Source organism: Rana temporaria, chromosome 1, assembly GCF_905171775.1.
Source record: "Rana temporaria chromosome 1, aRanTem1.1, whole genome shotgun sequence".
Classification (NCBI taxonomy): Eukaryota; Metazoa; Chordata; class Amphibia; order Anura; family Ranidae; genus Rana; species Rana temporaria.
The window spans coordinates 168,262,685-168,286,403 of record NC_053489.1 but is presented as its reverse complement, the minus strand read 5'-3'; the positions used below and the strand labels follow the sequence as shown (position 1 = coordinate 168,286,403).

Below are 23,719 nucleotides of genomic sequence, written 5' to 3'. Positions count from 1 at the left end.
GTTGTGAGGTGAACTAGATGGACTTGGTGTCTTTTTCAACCTAACCATTTAACTATAAATGTAACAATGTAACTATGAGCTGAGAAAAGTGTATGAGTTAATGGAAGAAATAAGGAGAAAGGCTGTCTGTTGACGCCAAGAAGGAGTACAATATTGCCAACCAAGGAAAGCCAGAAAATACTATGACATGCACAGGGAATGTCAAGGCCTGTTAGGACCTTTTAACTACTTTGGTTTGTGTGCTGAAGGATAAGCCTGTTGTTTTGTCTGTTTGTTAAATTTGATCATTTGTGATTGTTTTGCAGAGAAAATAAAGTGACTTTTGTTTTCATATATATATATGTGTGTATATCAAAAATGTGAGCCACTGCCAACAGATTGAGACTGATGCCTTCTCCCTAAGACCAAAAACCTGAATGATGACGTTACATATAAGTAAATTGTAATTCCCTGTGAGAAATAGGGTGCAGAGGACTCAATCCCTTAATTGTAAGCGCCCCTGTATGGAACCATGAGTGTAGTGGTTTTTGGTGGTTAACATTAACAACAACACCCTTGCTTACTAGAGTGATCCCACTTTGCTGTCTGACTTTAAGAATATTGCTAATTTAAGAGTCAATATTGAAGAAAAATCTGAATATTTTAAAGGGTGCATCTGATTAAGTGGTCATGCATTCCTAAAACAATAATGATTTTTCCACTGTAACTCTGTGTGGAATAAATTACTGTGCCGGTCCCCTTTATTTGCAAATGGCCTCACTCATCTATTTTAATATGTATTGTGTGGCAGCAGGCAGGTTAAATTCTCTGGTTGCATCCAGAATGCAGTGTATATATCCCCTAGGTTCAGGCTTTATGCCAGTTTATACCTCTAGGGGGAGTGCTGGGAGTCCTGCTGGAGGACTTGATGGGCCCAGCTGATTTAGGTGAACTCATTAGATCCTCTACAAAAACTCCCAGCATGCACAGAGAGATGCTCCAACCTGGAACCAGATCTGTGTGATTAGACTGGGGAGTGTGATCGCTGTGCGGTGAGACCAAGCCTGTGTGGCTTTTGCTTAGAGATTTAAACAACAGGGAGTCAGGGACTGGGGCAGCACAAGGCTGTACCCAGTTGTTAGTTAGGGACACCAACGTTTATAGCAAGCATGTCAAGTTGACCAGGATTTATTTTTGTATTTCTTTTGTTTTCTGTCATATTTTTATATGTATTTAGTTCAAATAAAACCGCACCCTTTTGTTTTCCTCCTACCACTGTCTGCTGTGCCTAGTGTTTTTGTGTGCTGAACCCTTCCAGGGGGTCACACACACCCGCTGCCGGGCTAACACCTCACAATTGCCTTTCTGTCATCTTTTTGCAAGAAATTTGAACTCTTGGATCCCATGTGTAAGCAGCTTGTATTTTTAGCAGAATTGCTCTTCCACAACACACTAGGCAGCATAACCCCAAACTTTAGTCATGGTGTAAAATAAGTTCAACAAAAAAAATTCACATGCAGGGAACAATGCTGAAATTAAAATTACACATTGATGTTAGTATACAGAAATAATTAGTGACCAGAGGGTCTACATTGTAACTTTGTAGTGGGTCTTTTTTTAAATTTTCTATATATTGATATTTAGCTCATTATTGTTTAGCTTGTAATGGCCCCCAAATAGTTTCTTCTGCACAAAACATTTGCTAAACATTGGAACTAAACCCTTTCCTTATGGTACATAAGCTCTATAGCACTAATGTGGTGATATAATGGGTTATTGATGAATGAATAAGTTATACTTCTATATAATATATAACTAAATACATCCTTCCACTTTGGGGAAGAGGGAGAATGAGCCTTGCCTAATGTAGAATATGCCCTTATGAAAGCATGGCAAGTTTACCTAACCTGTACAAAAATGTTCAAACTTAATAGGGTGGTCAATGGGGTTGAGCCAAGATGAAGGGAATGTTCAATGAATAGAGAGAGTATTGGACTATAAACATTATTTTGAAAAGATATTGTACAAAATCTGGACTGCTGGATAAGCATTTTGGCAAAATTGATCAATAAGAAATCAGTGTAAACTTCTCATGTAAAAAGCATGTCATAGTCTGGTTTAAAAAAGACACAAGTTCACCCAATAACCATGTGTTCATGTAAAATGGATATTTATGATAGCCCATGCAGCATTAACACATCAAAATGCCTTACGTACTTTGACAACTTAGTTTTTCACCACTCAGTATCATTCAGTAAATCTGTGTATTTCAATGTCAAAACTGCACCTGTTCTCTGCACTGCTTTGCTACTGAACTTAGTGGGTTCTCCACTCAAAATCAACATTTTAGCTTGCTGTGTACATGAAATTTGGCACTCTCCAAACCTAAATCTTTTTACAGCATATTTCTACATATTTAATATGGCGCTGACTGTGAGGTGCAGAAACCTTCTACCAGCAAATTTCTTAATGATGGGGTTAATCATGATGACAGGAGGTGCATTCTAGCTCAAAAGCTTTGTAGGATAGAACCTCATAGAACCACTAGTTAACATGTAACCTCACCCCATATTACATATTGAAAACTGAGTTTGAGTGGAGAAACCATGCCAAAATTGACCACACCTGAAATAAAACGTGATATTTATATTATATTTATATATATATACAGTGTGTGTGTGCGTATGTGTACATGTGTGTGTGTGTGTGTGTATATATATATACTGAGCAGAAATTCTTAACGCAACACTTTTGTGTTTGCCCCTTTTTATCATGAGCTGAACTTAAAGATGACTTTTTTTCACAAAAGGCCTATCTCTCTCAAATATTGTTCACAAATCTGTCTAAATCTGTGTTAGTGAGCACTTCTCCTTTGCAGAGATAATCCATCCACCTCACAGGTATGGCATATCAAGATGCTGATTATACAGCATCATTTTTGCACAGGTGTACCTTAGGCTGGTCACAATAAAAGGCCACTCTAAAATGTACAGTTTTATCACACAGCACAATGCCACAGATGTCGCAAGTTTTGAGGGAGCGTGCAATTGGCATGCTGACTGCAGGAATGTCCACCAGAGCTGTTGCCCTTGAAATGAATGTTCATTTCTCTACCATAAGCTGCCGTCTCCAAAGGCGTTTCAGAGAATTTGATAGTACATCCAACCGGCCTCACAACCGCAGATCATGTGCAACCACATCAGCCAAGGACCTCCACATCCAGCATCTTCACCTCCAAGATTGTCTGAAACCAGCCACCTGGACAGCTGCTGCAACAATCGGTTTGCATATCCAAAGAATTTCTGCACAAACTGTTAGAAACCGTCTCAGGGAAGCTCATCTGCATGCTCGTCATCCTCATCAGGGTCTCGACCTGACTGCAGTTCATTGTCGTAACCGACTTGAGTGGGCAAATCACATTCAATGGCATCTAGCACTTTGGAGGTGTACTCTTCTAAGATGAATCCTGCTTTTCACTGTACAGGGCAGATGGCAGACAGTGTTTATGGCATTGTGTGGGTGAGCGGTTTGCTGATGTCAACATTGTGAATCGAGTGGCCCATGGTGGCAGTGGGGTTATGGTATGGGCAGGCGAATGCCTTTGGACAACGAACACAGGTGAGGCCCATTATTGTGCCATTCATCCACTACCATCACTGCATGCACTGATAATGCATGGCCCCATGTTGGAAGGATCTGTACACAATTCCTGGAAGCTGAAAACAGTTCTTGCATGGCCAGCATACTTACCGTACATGTCACCCATTGAGCATGTTTGGGATGCTCTGGATCGGCGTATACAAGAGCGTGTTCCAGTTCCTGACAACATCCAGCAACTTTGCACAGCCATTTAAGAGGAATGGACCAACATTTCACAGGCCACAATCAACAACCTGATCAACCCTATACAAAAGGAGATTTGCTGCACTGCGTGAAGCAAATGGTAGTCACACCAGGTACTGACTGGTTTTCGCACCCCACACCCCCTAAATACATTAAAACTGCACATTTTAGAGTGGCCTTTTATTGTGGCCAGCCTAAGGCACACCTGTGCAATAATCATACTTTCTAATCAGCATCTTGATAGGCTACACCTGTGAGGTGGATGGATTATCTCGGCAAAGGAGAAGTGCTCACTAACACAGATGTGGACAAATGTTGTGTACACAGAAAAAGTCATAGATATTTAAGTTTAGCTCATGATAAATAGGGGCAAACACAAAAGTGTTAAATTTATAATTTTGCTCAGTGTGTATATATATATATATATATATATATATATATAATTTATTTATTTACACACACATACAAATTAAACCCCTGCATCATATAGGGTGGGGTTACACAAGTAATTAATGTACTGTAGTACTGCTACCAAGACATGGCAACATTATATACTTGTAATTAAATGTCTTTATTTAATTCAAATAGTTTTTCCTCTGTAGTGGTTAGTTTTAACAAGTGTTCAAGTATGAAGATTTATGCTCTGTGTACATGTCCTTTGTACTGCATAAGATAAGCAGCATGCTGCCAGTAACTTAATCTAAGAACACAAATAGACACAGATAAAACACAATAATTCAAGACATTTTGCAATCATTCCGGTCACCAATGTACAATCTTCATTCAGTCAGTCAAATGCCTAAAACTGTACAGAGTCTTCACATTTTCTACTCAGGTTCGTTCATCAAAAAATCATCTTAAAAAAATAAAATTGGTGTTTTGGAATTCCCAACATTTATCCCTTTAGATAGTGAAGGGCATACTCAAGGAATTTCCTTCTTGACGACAAGATTTATTTTTCCCCGATTACATTTACTGCTAGAGAGGACTGCAAAGCCATGATGTCACACTATCCTGTTTCTAGCTTATCGAGGTGCATAAACAGGGTCAGTTTTAGAGGTATGTGCATAACTGGCCCTCATATATCAATACAGCGCATATAGTGACCATTGAGAACGACAATTGCTCCAGCCAAATCATACATTTTCTATCCTCTTTCTAGTGCTCCAGTCTCTAAGGAGAGGTGAACTTCCCTTAGTAGCACTTCCATCCATTGGTTGGCTAAGGCAGATGAGGCAGCACTGGGCTCGCTCTCGCTTTAGAGTGCAATACTCCCACCTGCTCTTAATCTTCACTGTCTTTCCTACAATTTCTTCCACCTTCAGATTTCCCATAGCTTGAGGGGAAGAACAGTAGTGTTCAGGACAGGGAGAAGGCAGATGTAGAAGAGGGGATACCGAGATGCTAATGTACCACACCCGATATCTGTCACAGCCTGGAAAAAATTAAAGTCATAGTTAGTCTAGATATTCAATATAATATGCAGAATAGGGTAATTGATACTAAGTTTGCCAGTACATGGGCAGAGAGGGCTGCTCAGTGCTGCTCTATCTTTGCACCCCTTGCCTGGATCTACAATTGATTTAGCCATTAATAAACCCTCAAATCATGCAATAGATAACGCAAACAACCATTTTTTTAAGCTGCGCACATAGTGTGACACTGATACAAGTGCATCTTCCTTTTCAGCTGTTCAGTATCTGAGTAGATATGTCTAAATTAAAAATCCGGGAAGGACTATACACAGACCAACAACTGGAAGAATAGAACTAAAATGGCCTGTTCTATCAATAATTGGCCCATGTACAGGCACTTAAATGGTTAAGTTTTCTGGACAATACTTCAACTGATCCACAGCTTGGTCAAGCATTAAGTTACCTGTACATTAACAGAAGCTGTCTTAAAAAAAACTTCTATATGATGATTAAACCCAAAGAAAGGTAATGGAATTGATTTACAAAAGACATATAGGCCGCTGTACACTTTGCAAAGGAATTTTCCCTTAGGTTCATTTATCAGATGAAGCTCTGCTGATTTATATATTTTTTTTTTTTTAAGTTTCCTTACATGTGAAAAGGGTAGTCTTTGCAAAGTGAGTTTTCACCATGTTCTCTAAACTAAGGAAAAATGATCTTGCAAAGTGGACAGCCTATTTACCTTCAGTAAATAAACCCCAATGGGTTTACAGGTGCCAGCTACAGATATGTATATTACCACAGGTGATCAGGGACAAATAGCAGATGTTTGAGGGTCGGACATCTGCTCATAACTGCAGAGAATCTCTGGATATGAAGGTACATGCGAACAGCTGCAGCTCCTGTCAACCTATTATTGCTTTGTACAGACTTCCCAGCCGCAGCTTTTCGCATACACCTGTAATCACAGCAACAGCAACCTCTCTATACTCCTCATCACGCCTTACAGACCCAAATACACTCGGCGTATCACCTAACGCTTCAAATTCAACAATGAACTTGGCCTAATACCTGCCTAACTGCAAAATATCTGAAGATTTTGTTTTATAGGAAGATTACTTCTATTACATTTCTAAAATACATATTACATTTTAAACATCCTTGCATCTGTAGATTCTTTATTTAATGTGTGTCCAGCCCAAATGTTTTCTTTTTTTTTTTAAAGCGTGGGATAGGCTTAGAATGTTGATTGGGTAATTACTGCTACCCAGGGTTTCATTATATAGCTTTCCCCTCATTTCCTATCCTGCTTACAATGTTTTACCAGACAAGATGTGAGGGGGAATTCTAACAGCAACACATGCAGAAATATAAAAATTTTCTTTTTTTCTCCTTTCGTAGAGTAGGGTTGGAAGTCCTGTTTTATTTCTTCCTGTGTTTCCATTGCAAATTGTCCCGCAATTTATATCTTATGAAATTGTCACCAAAACAAAAAGTGAGACAAAATCTCTCTAACAGGATTAAAAAAAAGTTTTTGGCTTGGCATATACTAGAGAGTTGAATTACTAAAGGTAAATATGCTGTTTGCTGTGCAAGAGAAGATTCACTTTGCACTGTAATTTTCCCAGAATTTAGTGAATCTGATGAATTTTTGCAAAGAATGCCCAATAACGTGCATGGAAAATAAAATAAAATTGTATTTTTGCTTGCACATTATTCAATGATGGAAGTCAGCAGAGCTTCACCTTATTCACTAAGCTCTGGGGATAATTTCCTTGCAAAGTTGAACTTCCCTTTCAAACTCAAATGTCTATTTGCCTTCAGGAAATCAAACCCTTTAAGTCAATTTCCCTCACAATGTTTATTGAGGGGTCAGTAACCTGTAGATTGCGATATACCAGTAGATTGCGGACGGGTGACTGGTAGATCTCGGTCTGGGTTTGCTAACCTGCCATTCCAGAACATCAAACAGAGTGAAATGTAGAAGGAATATTTGTAACCTTAGAGCTGTAGTAGGGAGCAAGAGTCGTATAAGCCAATGCCTCCTCTGTAGAGCTGGCTCCTGTCCCATGCGGAGTGATACCAACTACACTCCACCTCTTATCCTGGCTAGCGGTCTCCAGAGTGGTGCCAGCAGCAGGAAAAAAGAGATCTTCAGGTCAGTGTGAAGCAAAGCGATACACTGGGCATTATAGTATAGGGCTGCTTTCAAACTGATGTGCTGCGGTTTACCCACACCATGGGTGCAGTGCAGTGTACCTGCGCTTAGCCATAAACTTTTATTGTATCCTGCTGTTTTACCACCCCCAACTTTACGTGTGAAGGAGCACAAGTGCTGCTCCTTTGAAAAGCAGTCCAAGTGTGTGTTAATATGTTGTCTTCTCAACACCTGATTTAAACCCATACATTTGCGACACGGTAGTCCTGCAATTAGAGATTTAAATCAGGGATGAGGTGGCGAGACTGTGACCGGTGATCTTTGACTTTTCCTGTGTTGTTCAGGTAGAGATCCACCTCTGTAAGGTTGCCTACCCTTGAGGTAAACAATTGCAAAGCATTTTACAAAATCACATTTGGAGTGTGTCTGACTGCACATTGATTGCTTGAAAGTTGGACATTTTTGGATAGTTTCAGAGATATGCTAAGTGCACTGCTAAAGTTATGTATTTATTGGTTGCAAAAATGTGCTTGCTTAAGCCACATATTTCATTATAGAATAGTCCAAACCTTTTAAGGGTGCCTTACACTAGTAGTAAATATAGCACTATTTGGAACTAAGGGCTAACATGAAACAATTATCTTTTGCGTAGCTAAGTCCTTTTAGATCAAAGTATGCGTAATATCAACTAAGACCTTGTAAAGACAAATAGTTTAGGTGAGTTACTCACTCGGCTGATTTCCAAAAGTGACCTGGATGAGAGAGGCGTCTGTTCCGCTTTGGCAGTTTTTCCAGCATCTCCATCAATTTGGTAAAAGTTGGTCTTTCCTCTTGCTCATAGGCCCAGCAGAAGAGTAGAATGTCCTAACAAAGTATGACACAATATCATGAGCTAAGACACAGATTAGAGATGTTCTGGCATAGAGGGAAAAAAATACAAAAAAAGTATAACTGTGTCCCAATGGGGAGATTTCCCTTCACTTCCTGACCCGTAGAGACAACAGGAAGTGAAGGGCAATTTCTCCAATGTGAGAAAAATCCTTCTTACAAAGTTGTCACCAGAACATGTGTCCCTAATGGAAGATGTGCGCTCTATTCCCGTTACAGTGATAATTCCAAAAACTTTTTTTTGTTCACTTTTTAGCAGTGATGATGGTCACCAAGGCTAATAGATTGAGTGTATATCCATAAGACAACAATACAAATATGGCAGGAGTAATAATGCCCCTCCACTCTATCCAAGACAAATATGCTTGGCTTTAAAGCCTCCTTAAATTACCCTTTAACCTTCCTTAAATTAAACATAGAAATATGGATCATTAAATCAGTTAAAAGCTCTTAGGTTGTTCAGTGGCTGAGGGGATCTACACTTTAACATGGGTCTGCACCCCAGCCACAGCCATTATTAGATTTACATTTTTATTTGATTCAATGTTATGGAACATGCAATCGAAAGAATGGGAATATCGCAATGGGAGCTGTACCCCAAAAGCCAACGTCAGTGGGAATATAACCAGTATGTATAGCAGGGAACTCTTGCCACTCTAAGAAAATGGAGTGACAGAGCATACCAGTCTCCATGTACAACAGACATGTCACTGTTGGTGGTCTTATCTCTAACAAACAAAATGGACAGGTTAATGGTCTGAAAGTGGTCTTATCTAATATTAAAGATACTGGTGCCTTTAGTTTGGCAACTGTGTGAAAGAATGTGATGAGCATAATGATAACCAGAAAATGCCTATTCTCTATGTATCTTTTCTATACTATAAAGTCTATATTGCTTTTGTATGTACACAACTGCTTTAATTTTTCCTTACTCAAGAGAGCCTCTAATAAAACCCCCTCCCACTGAGTCAAGGATGACTGAAGATAAAGATGGCGCTTGCCCCTTGTATCCACGCATGCTAAAAAATGTGGAGACCAGCGGACAATCAAGCTTTGACCATCAAGTTTTTGTACTCTTGTATTTCAGCCAATCAGATGTGCTTTTTAGACTCACATTAACATAATAGTGACATATTGTGATGTGTGTAAAAAAAGCTTGGCACTGCATATAAGGAAGTAGTTGAACTGAACAGATGTGTCAGTGAGTTACTCCCAGCGTGCACACAAATCTACACTTTACAATTCGGAACATCAATAGAATTTGCACACATTTGAGGTTCACAACCATCACAACTGTATAACTTAACCACTTGAAGCCCAGCATGTTAAACCTCCTCCTTGTCCTAACCATGTTTCAGTACTGTGATACCTTGACTAACAATTACAATGTTGAACTCTGTCATGCAACACTGTACCCAAGTAAATTTTATATAATTTTTGAGACCAATAAAGCTTTATTTTGGTGACATTTAATCACCACTGTTTTTTTTTTTTTTTTCACTTCAGCCTAAATGTATTCTGCTACAGTACATTGGTTAAAATGTGTATATTATTTGGACTGTGTGAAGGGTATTGAGTCTACACACTATGGTATATATTTGAAATGTATCAACCTTGATGTACTGACTACCGATTTTGTTTCTTGGGGCCCTACCTAAAATGCCAAAAGAGTACAAACTCACCACCAAATTACCCATTTTTGAAAGGTAGATACTTTTTTTGGAAACTAAAACTTGATTTTATTTAACAAGTCGTCATTTTAACAAGTTATTTCTCACACAAAGCATGGGAAAACTTACAATTACACTTCAAAACACATTCCTCTATTCCTCCTGAGTAAGGATGAGCCGAACACCCTCCTGTTCGGTTCGCATCAGAACTTGCGAACACACCAAATGTTCTTGTGAACTTTAGAACCCCGTTAAAGTCTATGAGACTCGAACATTTGAAATCTAAAGTGTTAATTTTAAAGGCTAATATGCAAGTTATTGTCCTAAAAAGTGTTTGGGGACCTGGGTCCTGTCCCAGGAAACATGTATCAATGCAAAAAAAAAGTTTTAAAAACGGCCGTTTTTTCAGGAGCAGTGAATTTAATAATGCTAAAAGTGAAACAATAAAAGTGTAATATTACTTTAAATTTCGTACCTAGGGGGGGTGTAAAGTCAGCATGTGAAAAAGCGCATGTTTCCCATACATAGAACTGTCCCTGCACAAAGTGTCATTTCTGAAAGGAAAAAAGGCATTTAAAACCGGCTTTGCGGCTCTAATGAATTGTCGGCTCTGACAATTCAGAGATGATTCATTCATAAAAAATAAAAAAGCTGGGGGTCCCCCCAAATTCCATTAACAGGCCCTTCAGGTCTGATATGGATATTAAGGGGAACCCCCGCCGTCAATTTAAAAAAAAATGACGTGGGTTCCCCCCCAAATATCCATACCAGACCCTTCAGGTCTGATGTGGATTTTAAGAGGAACTCCACCCCAAATAAAAAAAAATGGCGTGGAGTTCCCCCAAAAATCCACACCAGACCCTTATCCGAGCACGTTAACCTGGCCGGTCGCAGAAAAGAGGGGGGGACAGAGTGCGCCCCCCCCTCTCCTGAACCTCACCAGGCCACATGCCCTCAACATGGGGAGGATGTCCCCATGTTGATGGGGACAAGGGCCTCATCCCCACAACCCTTGCCCGGTGGTTGTGGGGGTCTGCGGGCGGGGGGCTTATCAGAATCTGGAAGACCCCTTTAACAAAGGGGACCCCCAGATCCTGCCCCCCCCTATGTGAATTGGTAATGGGGTACACTGTACCTCTACCATTTCACGAAGGAAGTGTAAATGGTTAAAAAAAAAAACACAGACACCGTAGAAAAAAATCCTTTATTAATTGTTATTTAATAACATTGTTGCTGGTGTCTGGTGACACTGAGACTGGTGTAGTGGTGATCAGGAACACTGTTGATAGCTGCACTGGTCTGGCAGAACTGGCACTGATGTGGCAGTGATCTGGAATACTGCTACTGGCTTACACTGTTCTTGTGAAACTTGGACTGGTGTGGAAGTGATCAGGAAAACTGATCCTGGTTTACACTGGTCTGGAGCCACTGATGTGGTGGCAATCTTTGACACTGTTGCTGGCTACACTGGCTGTGGTGACACTGGGACTGGTGTGACAGCAATCAGGAGCACTATTGCTGGTTTTACAGTTTGGGGCACTGGCACTGGTGTGGCAATGATCAGACTGCAATTTGTTGCTAAGAGTACAGCAAGATGTGGCATCTCATAACATCCAAGCATAAATCATGTTCTATTTCTCCAAATGAAACTACCTGATTCTTAACCATGTGTCAATGCACATGACTATGCATGGGTCAATTTACTAAAACTGGAGTACAACATCTGGTGCAGCTCTGCATATAAACCAGGTCTCAAGCAAAATCAGCTTCCAGGTTGTTTTATTTTGTCAAGCTTAACTAAACACGCTGAAGTTGGAAGCTCATTGGTTTCTATGCAGAGCTGTACCAAATTTTGCTCTCTCCAAAATATATAAAATGTTACACATATTTTATATCCTGCAAAATACTTTGTTTTGCAACAGTCACTGCATATTTTATTAGACACGTATTAGCAATGATTTTACAGTCATCATATCTTAACAAATTGCTTGACTTTTGGATAGATTCTGTTGACATCCAACTCTCAAGATTCATCTTGAATGCCTAGCCAACATGACAAGAAAATGCTGGGAATCCAATTTCTTTATATTGATCTTCACAATGTATCACATTTTTGGCTATGGCATAAGGCTTTCAAAGTGAACCTGGGCTTTGTCTATGCAGGATAAGTAAGAAAGTATATGCTGGAGAGGGGTTGGAAATTAAAGCAAAATCAGTTGCTTTGCATTGCATGGGCTAAATGTAGGTTTATTTTAGTCAGGCAAGACCTTGCATCGATGTTACCCATAGAAACCATTCAGGTCTTACGTTTCTGCACTTTAGTGCAGTTATGTCTGCTGATAAGTTGTCATGGGTTCCTGGGCTTTGCAAAATCGTATTTTTCCCTATACAATTAGCCATTTAATTTCTTATCTGCACTGTTGTTTCATATAAGATATAACAGCTATATATTGCTTTGCTGAAAATAATTTACAGCCTCTTCAAGCTCATACTTGCACTGTATATTTAACTTTATTGAAGCTGTTTAACATATCCGCTGGCAGAACCTCTTAACCATTCCACTTCTGAGCATAACATATATTTTCTTTCTCATTAAAAATGGACTTATTCCCTACTGGTGAGAAAGTTCCAGAGAGAGCTATTAAGGCTGAATTTAGAACTACATTATGAGGAATTATACATTTGTTCTCTCATAGGATTCTTAAACAAATCATCTGTTAACAAATGTCTTAAAATTTTCATATTTTTTATATACTAGTAGAAAGAATACATGAATTTCCCTGGAAGCCTGATTCAGCAAAAAACATTAGTGAACAGTTGAGAAAAAAACAAAGTGCTTGACCTGGCCTGTGACACAATGCATTTTCTCAAGCTCTGGAGTGGCGGTTCACACTAGTGCCATGCGGCAACCAGTATGATTCCAGTGCCGGTTCCCACATCACATAGGACTCGCATAGAACCACTGCAGTTATCAATAGAAAATTAATGACACCCCTAAATCGGTTTGCATAATGCAGAGCAAACTGTCAAATGGTGCAGGAAGTGGATCGCATGGGTGTGAACACCCATGCAATCTGATTCCAGTGCTGTCCAAAAAAGGGTGCTGCACCATTTTGGTGCAAATGCATTGCGAATTCAGCCATACAATCTGTATGAATAAAACAGTATTATTAAAAAACTCTAAACGTCCCAGAGTCCAATATAGTACTGTAGCAGCGCTACCATCAAACCACCATTTGAAAGACTTCTATATGTAATACACATAGGAAACAATAATCGTGCAGAGGAAAATGGATGTAGTTGATCAAAAGTCTTTACATAGTGCTCCTTTCACCAAGGGATATTTACCACATGGGGGGATATATTTCCCCTGGTGAAAGGGGAATATATCGCACTGCTACAGTACTATATTGGACTCTGGGACGTTTAGAGTTTTTTTAATAATACTGTTTTATTAATGTTTCACTTGTTTTAAGCAGCTGCTTTTACACATTTTTCATATTATATTATGTTTGCTGATTACCTTGACTGGTGATTCCTGAGCGCTGAGCAGTGCTTTTTTTGGTTTATACAATCTGTATGGCTGAATTTGCATTGCACGGATATCTCGTGTGATCTGCACAGCAGTGTGGTGCGAATCACATGCAATATCTAACATCACACCAGTGTGAACCCAGCCTAAAAATGGAAACAGGCAACGACATACCGGTACGTCGCTGTGCCTGCATGGGCTGCCTGCCAGCAGAATATTGCGAGTGGTCCACAAGTGGTTAAACCCTGAAGAATTTAAACCCTAAGCGTTCTACCAGAAGATTATGACAGCAGAGGTGTGTGTGTGTAGGGGGGGTTATCGTAAGGAGGAACGTTTTTGGTAAACAAGGAAATAGCACAAGGAAAACATCACGGTGACGGTAGGCAATGTCCCTTGTGCTTTTTCTTTTTTTCTGTAAACTTAGGCTTTAATATAAGGTGCATCCATGACGATACTGAAATCATTCCTATAACTTATATAAATGCCTGTGTAAATTTGAGTTGCAGCCATTGAGCTTTGTTCTTAAAATATTTTGTTGGCAAAGTAGATACGACCAGCTTTGTAAAATGTGAAAAATAACCTTGAGCTCCACTCGCCAGATTGATATGGAATTATGAAATATGCAAGATTTAATAATTAGCTTATAAAAAATCTATATATTTTATTTCTTAGCATAATAAAAGAAAAAGGAGAACAATTGGGACTTTATATGAGACGGTGATCTGGTAAGGTCAATTGCTTCCATCCCTATCTATATGTCGAAAAGAAGGGGAAAGGGAATTGGAACTTTGAATGAAGCATGTAGGTATAAAGAATTCAGTTTATTATATAAATTAACATACAAACGCATAATCATGAATAAGTGTATATCTAATACAATTCAAATAACTGGTACAATTCATAAAAATGTATATCTATGCATAAAGTAAAGATGGGTTGCCACATGATTATAAACGATTAATATCAAAAATTATACATACTGACAGATATCAATTGAATCATAGGGACACGGTATATAATAGCTCTATGCATTTAATGGATTGATCCACTCTTCAGGAGCATGCACATGAATTCAATAAAAAGTATAATAGAAGAAGTTGCTGTATGGTCTGATCCTACCCAAGGAAAAAGGAAAATCATAAAAAAAAAAAAAAAACCTCACTCTCTACCATACTTACAAGGTTGACTATAATAACATAAAAGTGTGGCACGATAGATCAGGGAACCCCCAAGATCTACAGTGCCACACTTTTATTATATAGTCGACCTTGTAAGTATGGTAAAGTGTATTTGGTTTTATATTTATTTTATTTTTTATGATTTTCCTTTTTCCTTGGGTAAAATCACACCATACAGCAACTTCTTCTATTATACTATATACTAAAACTCTATTTTATTGAACTCATGTGCATGCTCCTGAAGAGTGGATCAATCCACAAAATGCATAAAGCTATTATATGCCATGTCCCTATGATTCAATTGATATCTGTCAGTATGTATAATTTTTTATATTAATCGTTTATAATTTTCATGAATTGTACCAGTTATTTGAATTGTATTGGATATACACTTATTCACGATTATGCGTTTATATGTTAATTTATATAATAAACTGAATTCTTTATACCTACGTGCTTCATTCAAATTCCCAATCCCCTTTCCCCTCCTTTTTGACTTAGCATAATAAAGAAAAAGTATACAACTCACTATATTTCCTGTAAAGAGTCAGTCCACCATAATAAGCATATTGCTTCTTATATAAAATATTCAGCAGTATAGCAAGAGATGCCTCCCAATATCCCCAATTCACGCTTAACTGCTCTTGTATTTCAAAACTAAACAATAATATAGTTCTCTGCAATAAAGGAAAATAGCTCGACTACCCAAAAAAACATCTTTGTACATCTATTTTGGGAGAGGCTGGAGTCACAAGCAACCACGGGAAAATCCTGCCAGTGGATTCTTCAGGGATATAAACAAAGTTGCGGATATAGTTTAGCAGGTTTATCATATCAGTTTTCAGTTGTCTGGTCCATTACTGTATTGAATACAAATAAAGATATAAAACATTATCTCACCGATATTTCCTTTCCCATTCCGATTTGGCTAAGATTTGGCTTCATGCCTGTTCCTACTTGCCATATAATTGATTCTGCTGGCTGACTTTTGAATGGCCATTCTCTGGCATGCAACTCATACCAAATAGTTCTGTGGGGTAAGAAAAGGTCAGTGTTATCCTACGTCAGGCTCATGTCACCAGCAGTATATGCGTTCAGTCTTTATTCCTTACAGGCTCATGAAAATACCATAGATCAGTGGTCTCCAAACTGCGGCCCTCTGTTTGCCTTTATCCGACCCTTGGAGCACTATCCCTCCCAATGATACGAGATCTATTCTGCCATCTGACACCAACAATGGAGCACCATTTCTCCCACTGACACCACTAATGGGGCATTATTCCTCCCTATGATACCAGCAATGAGGCACTATTCCCCCCCAATTCCAGATGTTTACTCCCACTGATGGCAGGAAATTTTTCACTCCCGCTGGCCAAAGTCCGGCCCTCCAAGAGTCTGAAGGACAATAAACTGGCCATTTGTTTAGAATGTTTGGAGACCCCTGTCATAGATCATGCCCAGGGCAACTAGTCAGGGACAGACATTAGACATGACGGATGATTGTAATGCCAGGCTATTATTTTTAATTATCTACATTGCCTGGGAATCATTTACCTATATGTAAATCTCAAAACCTTCTTTTTGTTCAAGTTGTAAATAAAATTAAACTTGAAAAATATGCTTAAGAGGTTACCTAACTATACATATCTCTAAAGATCAAAAAATATTAAATAAATTGTATCCCAAGCATAGTGCAACAGACACTCATTATGTGTGGAAAAATGTAAACGTTACTTCCGCCTTTTTTCCTCTGTGCTTTGAAAGCTATCATCACAGTCTAGTCAATTGTAAACACTGATTTCTTTAAATTCAGCCTGTCTGCGGTCTGCACTGTATAGTGTAGAAAGACTGATATTACTAAGAAGACATACATTCTACTGTTTCATACAATGAGGTTGATTTAATAAAAGCATTGAGATTCACACAAAAATTTGAGATTTATTTTCTTTATACAATTACGTGTAAAGCAAATTATTATTTATTTATCTGCAACTCCTTTAGTAAATATGCCTCAGTGCCTTTAATTCCAGGAGTTATACACAATCATTTCTATCTGCACTCCTGTAATCAGTGCAAGAGTTAAACACAAAAATTTGAAAGAACAAAGGAGGAGTAAACACGATTTATTGGACTCATACAAAAGGCAACTCACACGTGTGGAAGTATAAAAAGGCACATATGTAAGTAAAGAATCCCGAGGGATGTCATTGGTGAAAGGTTACAGTTCCTCCGCTCCTGTCATTGCCGAGCACTGGTATCCCCCACTGTGATAAAAGACCGTACGTCAATCACAGCAGTGACCGGCGGGGATACCAGTGCTTGGCTGGGACAGGAGCAGAGGAACTATGACCTTCCACCGATGACATCCCTCGGGATCCTTTACTTACAGATGTGACTTTTTATTCTTCCACATATGTAAGTTGCTATTTGTATGAGTCCAATAAATCATGTTTACTCCTACACTTAGAGGCGCCTCTCTCCTTTGTTGTAGTTACAGCTTTGCTGAAATCTGGCTTCTATTCCCACATGGTGGCAGCCCTCAGTGGTTGGTCTTTTATGACATTTCATGATATTTATGTTTCATGGAGTTTTTATGGACTTCCTACATCAATTGGGTTTGCACTTTTTACTTTTATTGACAAAGCATTGAAAGCAGCCCCAGTGTAAAAAGACTTCCTATTTTTCTACCCCCATTCCCCACCCCACCCCACGATTCCAGGCATCAACTTTTGTAGACAGAGCAGTCCCCAATGCCCTCTCTGTTTCCAGTCCTGCTTAGTAGACATATTGTGCTCTGCTGTGCAGCACAAACTAATAACAAACTGGGTCAAATAAAGTAATGTTGACACTGGTTTAGCCCCAAAAATTATGAAAGGGACAACATAGTAGAGGAAATGACAAATTGACAATCCAGCAGACCTTAGCTGCTAGGACTTGCTCCTGGGGAGAAGAACCATAAAAAAAGTTGCAAATAAAATCCATAAGCGCTTAGGTCCAGGTGTAGCTCTATTACCTGTGTAATACCTGGCATAAATGGTTGGAATGCCGGTTTTGGTAAGAAACTACTGGTAACTTTTAGTTTATTTGAATGAAAATTTTTAAAATTAAAAAGCCATGCAATCACTTGTGTCATGTGTTGTAAACAACCTCTAGGGCTATATAGTGCTTACTTGTCCGAAGTTGGAGAAGTCTGAGATATGTCTCAGCACTTGTAAGCTCCAGCATAGGTGTGTGTCAGCTGGGCTAAGTAGAGAAATCCAGGAGCTGCGGGTGATACACTGTGTGGATTGCCATATGCGGTGCTGGGGAGGAAATAACCGTAGGCTGTGGCAAGTTATCCCCGTAAAGACATTGTTGGAAATGGTGTCTAGCTTTGACATCACTCGCTGCGCCAGTGGACAGGAGCCGCAGCCAGGGAGGAGGAAACACTTGGAGAGCAAGACAATCGTGTTTATCCCGTCGCTATGATGACATGTTTCGCGCTCCTGCACCTTGTCAAGTCATATCGACATTACACAATCGGCCTGCTCTCCAAGTGTTTCCTCCTCACTGGCTTCTGCGTCCGCTAGGCGCAGCAAGTGACATCATCACTAGACACCGTTTCCAACATTGTCTCCACAGGTTTTATTTGCCACAGCCTGCCGTTGTTTCCTCCCCAGCACCACGTATGGCAATCCACACAGTGGCTCCCCCACAGCTCCTGGATTTCTCTGCTTAGCCCAGCTGACACATGCCTATGCTATAGCTTAGAAGTAGTGAGACACATCTCAAACTTCTCGAACTGCGGACAAGTAAGCACTATATAGCCCTCGAGGTTGTTTACACAAGTGATTGCATGGCTTTTTAATTTTATGATTTTTCATCCATATAAACTACAATTTCTTGTTTACAAAACTGGCATTCCAACCATTTATGCCAGGTATTACACAGGTACTACAGCTACACCTGGACCTAAGTGCTTATAGATTTTATTTGCAGCTTTTTTTGACAATGGTTTAGGCCTAGCATTGAAGCCCTGAATGCGTAGGGAAAAGAAAGGCAGAGGTAAGATGTTACATTTACAAAGTTGCTTAGAATTCTACTTACCCAAGTGCAAATACATCCGAGTGCTTTGAAAATGGAAGTTTATCCTCCTCTGTGTCAGGAGACAACTGCTGTATTATTTCTGGAGCCAAATGGCAAAGCCAACCATTAGGGATCCGGAGCTTGTTTTCCCGCCTGTTCAAAAAACATAAAGGATAATACTTGCTATTGTGTTGCATTTATGATATTTAGCTGCTCAAATCCAACACTTTATGGGTCTACTTGATGATATGGTAAGGAACCCTATTCATATACTTATGGGACATAGCCTTGGCATCACATCCCTAATCTCATTGTTAGAAATCAGACAATTAGCCAATTATTATTATTATTATTATTATTACTGTTACGATCCTGCGACATGTCTGTTGTGCCCGCATACTGCAGTTTTTAATGAGTTAAAGTTATTGCAAAGTCTCATTTTTTTTGTATAAAAAAAACAAACATGTTATACTGGTTTTGCACAGCTCAGCACAGATTCTCCTCTTCTCGGGTCCCTGGCTGGAGCTCTTGGTCCCTCCGTCCTGTTGAGTGCCCCACAGCAAGCAGCTTGCTATGGGGGCACCCGAGCCAAACGGCAGCTCCTTGTAGCCATTCATTTTTTAAGTCCCTCCCTATTAATAGAGGAAGCGAGGAGCTTGATAACAGTAATCTCTGTACTGAGAACATCTAAAGGCAAGTAGTGTAACTAACATGGTAGATTTCATGAAAAGGGTATATTCTTTTGAAACACGTTTTTTTTTTTAAAAGCCCATGGCGTGTGAAACACACCCAAAAACTCCACCAGGTGCCAAAAAAAGTGCACAAAACAGTGACACAAAACATGCAACTTGTCCTCCACAAGGAAGGACCTTACCCTGATCCCTCGGGGCGTTAGGCTCCAGACGGCGACTGAGGTACTTCACGTGGTCCATCTGGCCGAAACCATACAGACCCCGTTCTCTGGAAGGTCTGCCGAAACAGACCCACCCAAGTACTAGGTGGGGCTCCCCCGAAGGGAGACCCCATGAGAGCAGGCGAAATAAGCCAGAAGGCCATGTGCACCCACTCCCAAGATGTTCAGGGCAGGCCCGAGGACCTACACCCTACTAATCACTCTGTGACAAAATGCGTGTAACAAAGTGACGCACACAGGGGTAAATAAAATGAAAGTGGGGAGAAGGAAGAAGAGGGAGAGTAAAAGTGACCATCGTGCAATACGATGGCCGACCCTCCGGCCAGGAATCAAAAATTCCTCTGGTCCCAGCAAAAAGGCTCGGCCCTAGAGGCAGGTGCTAAAAAAGTGTGTTAAGTGACCATCGTGCCAAAACTCAAAAGTGCTGAGGGCAACACTAGTGCAGTAATGACACCCCTGAACTGCCACTCCAGGGGCACATTCACCATAGGCTTTTTGGTTCCTATCCAACCCCCGACCAGATCAGAGTGGCACTCCTCTCTTACCAGATCGAGAGCCCTTCTGGGTTTTCTCAGGTAGAGCCACACCGACTATCATAGCAACCTCCACCGGTAATAACCCTTCCAGGCCCCCATCAATCCAGCAGATTTGCATGGCTCACCCAGGCCCCCCAGACCGGGCTACACCAGCTCCTCCACCGGACGCCGATAGGAGCATCGCCAACACCGACACCGGCCAGAAGGCCAGGCAAACCCCCGGCCCTCCGCCTCGACCCAATGATTCTCCATCCTCATCAGAAGGCCTTCGCCTTTGCATATGCCACCACCATCTCTTTCCACCTTGCCGTGTACTGGGGACGGTTAGCATAGCGCCACCTCCTGGCAACTGATAAGAACAGATACTACACTTGATCTTAGCCAAAAGGCCGAGAAGCGACTAATAGTTGTCCTGTGGACAGATTCTCCCACCTGAGCTGTGGATCTCTGCAGCTCCTTCAGAGTTACCATGGGCCTCTTGGCTGCTTCTCTGATTAATGCTCTCCTTGCTCTGCCTGTCAGGTTAGGTGGACGGCCATGTCTTGGTAGGTTTGCAGTTGTGCCATACTCTTTCCATTTTCGGATGACGGATTGAAAAGTGCTTCATGAGATGTTCACAGCTTGGGATATTTTTTTATAACCTAACCCTGCTTTAATCTTCCCCACAACTTTATCCCTGACCTGTCTGGTGTGTTCATTGGCCTTCATGATGCTGTTTATTCACTAAGGTTCTCAAACAAGCCTCTGAGGGCTTCACAGAACAGCTGTATTTATACTGAGGTTAAATTACACACAGGTACACTCTATTTACTAATCAAGTGACTTCTGAACTGGATACAAATGCACGCCACACTTTTCAGATATTTATTTGTAAAGCATTTTGAAAACCATTTATCATTTTCCTTCCACTTCACAATTATGTGCCACTTTGTGTTCGTCTATCACATAAAATCCCAATAAAATACATTTAAGTTTTTGATTGTAACATCACAAAATGTGGAAAATGTCAAGGGGTATGAATAATTTTTCAAGGCACAAGATTCAAAGATTTAAATGGATCTTTGCGTCACTTCCAATTTAGGTACTTTATGCCCCATAAGGGGGAAATCCCAATCTGGGGAAGGAAGAAATATTTTATTTTAAAACATGGATTTCCAGTTTTAGCATTCAAGAGTGAACCAGGGAGGCATGTGGTGTATCGCAGGAGAGGCAAAAAAAAGGACCAATCAACCAACCTCCTCTATGTAAGTACTTTTAAAATCTCACTTTCTCATTACTGAAGTGTGCATACTTTAAGGTAAATTTAAAGGAAATTGAATAAGAAAATTGTATAACGTATGACCACCTTAAGTGTGTAGCAAAAGGTTGACTGATTAAATATATTTTAAGAGCCCACACAGCTTTGGGATCTGCCAGATGATCTTCTAAAAAGCTATATTTCCAATCTGATTAATTTAGAATGCACAAAATGATCACCCGCATTACACTGATTTATTGATTTTCGGTGTGCTATTTCATGAAACGGTCAAAAAAAAACAACCCAGGAGTAATATGAAAAACTCGTTCGTAGAGCAGCATAATCTGCAAGTCCTGAGCAATACGTTTTTCTACTAGACACACAATACTTAATGCTTCTTCGATTTTATTTTCTTTGGTTCTGAATGGATCCCAGATACCATGACCAATGGAATCAGCATCCAGCAGTGGTGAGGTCACATTGACCTCTGGACTCATTTATTTATCTATAATTACGCAAATCATGCTAGCAGATTAATGAGGCTTCCTACAACTAATAAAACATTATGCTGACATTAGGTTTAGTTAATTTATTTGCCAATAGCTACTCTAGACAACAAGTTGTATCACAAATTCGTTAACTATAAAATCTGTAATTAGAGACAGGCTGATTGTGGCTACACAGATTTAAAATTAGAACCAGGTAATAGAATTCTGTGAATTCCAATTAGAAAGTACTTATAATGCTTTTTCTTAACAATATTACTTGAGGAGTAGAGTCTGCATAAATGCTTAATTTTTATATTCCTTCAATAACATGTACCATTATAAAGATAAGGGGAAACAAATACAATTATAATTTATTTCTTTATTTATCACATTCTCCTAAAATATCAGTCTTTATGTTAACTACAGTAAATATTGTAGATAACAAGGTACACCAGCTATACAACACACTTTGGCTTTTTGAGCTAAGTGACTTGATTGCTCCAACAATAATTGAAGCTGAGAATTTAGCTCTTTTCTACCTCTCTATATGGGTTATTTTTTTTAAACAATTGATATGGGATCTGCGCTAATTGCAGTGGCTTTATGAGTTGTTCACACAGCTACTAGAACAATAAATTGTGAATGAAACATGTTGTTCAGTCACTTGGATCAGGTGTTCAGGGGTGCTATGTTCTTTTCACCATTAGTGTAGCCCTCACTCCTCAATACCCACCTACTTGCAGAGATACAGAATAATATATATGAAATTATTGTCTTTACTAACGAATTGAAATGCAATCAGCTTGTAATGGACTTCAGAGCTACTCACTGTTGTGTGTAAACTGACCAGCATTGCTTGCAAGATTTTTCCTGCACATAAAGCACTAAAAATGTGGATTTCATACAAACTTATACTTTAGATGCTATGGAATGTTTGATAAATCATTGTGCAGTCAATAACCACTAGGTCCTCTGTGCTGCTAGGTCCAATAGCTACTGCTTAGTTTTCCATGGCTATAATTTCCTATTTGAGATTCATAATTTGTAATATTGTTAACCACTTCGCCACCAGCCGCCGTCTGGAAACGGCGGCAAGGTGGTTGCTTAACTGGGGGTCGCCGTTCTGAAACGGCGCCCCGCAGAAGCAGCAATGCGCGCCGCCTCGGGCGCGCACAAAGAAATTTCTGTGCGCGCCGGGTCTATGAGACCCGGCGCTACACAGATCCAAGTAAATGACCAGCAACAACGGTCATTTACCTTGTGATCGCGCCGTCCAATGACGGCGCGATCACAATGTAAACACAGGAGGTCAGGGAAAGTTTACCTCCTCTCCTCTCCTCACACAGTATCAGCGGGAGAGAAGAGGAGATAAACTGTGAGTTTTCTATTGCCCATAGTGTCACATCAGTGCCCAATCTGTGCCCTAAAGTGCCCTAAAGTGCCAAATCTGTGCCCTAAAGTGCCCAATCTGTGCCTAAAGTGCCCAATCTGTGCCCAACAGTGCCACATCTGTGCCTAACAGTGCCACATCTGTGCCCAGTAGTGCCACATCTGTGCCGCATCAGTGTCACCAGAGCCGCACCAGTGTCACCAGAGCCGCACCAGTCACCAGAGTCCTATAATATTGCCACAACAGTGCCGTACCAGTGCCGCCTGTGCCCACCAGTGCCGCCTGCGCCCACCAGTGCCGCCTGCGCCCACCAGTGCTGCCTGCGCCCGCCAGTGCCGCCTGCGCCCGCCAGTGCCGTCTGCGCCCGCCAGTGCCGTCTGCGCCCACCAGTGCCGTCTGCGCCCACCAGTGCCGCCTGTGCCACCAC

General features: G+C 40.3%; 1 protein-coding gene and 1 pseudogene across 2 annotated transcripts in view; both read right to left on the bottom strand.

The window, feature by feature from the left end:
* Positions 1-4,374: 4,374 nt before the first annotated feature.
* The window catches only part of KSR2 (kinase suppressor of ras 2), a 607,737-nt gene continuing 588,392 nt past the window's right edge, over positions 4,375-23,719 (bottom strand). The window contains exons 17-20 of one of the 2 annotated variants that reach the window (XM_040345855.1): positions 18,750-18,881; positions 15,564-15,693; positions 8,126-8,259; positions 4,375-5,257 (exon numbers count right to left, since the gene is read on the bottom strand). In XM_040345855.1, coding sequence (XP_040201789.1) covers positions 5,251-5,257; positions 8,126-8,259; positions 15,564-15,693; positions 18,750-18,881 — 403 coding nt within the window. In that variant the 3' untranslated portion in view covers positions 4,375-5,250. Of the gene's footprint in view, positions 5,258-8,121; positions 8,260-15,563; positions 15,694-18,749; positions 18,882-23,719 lie in introns of those variants that run through there. The other variant, XM_040345864.1, reaches the window with a different exon arrangement.
* LOC120925188 lies at positions 20,348-20,578 on the bottom strand (annotated as a pseudogene).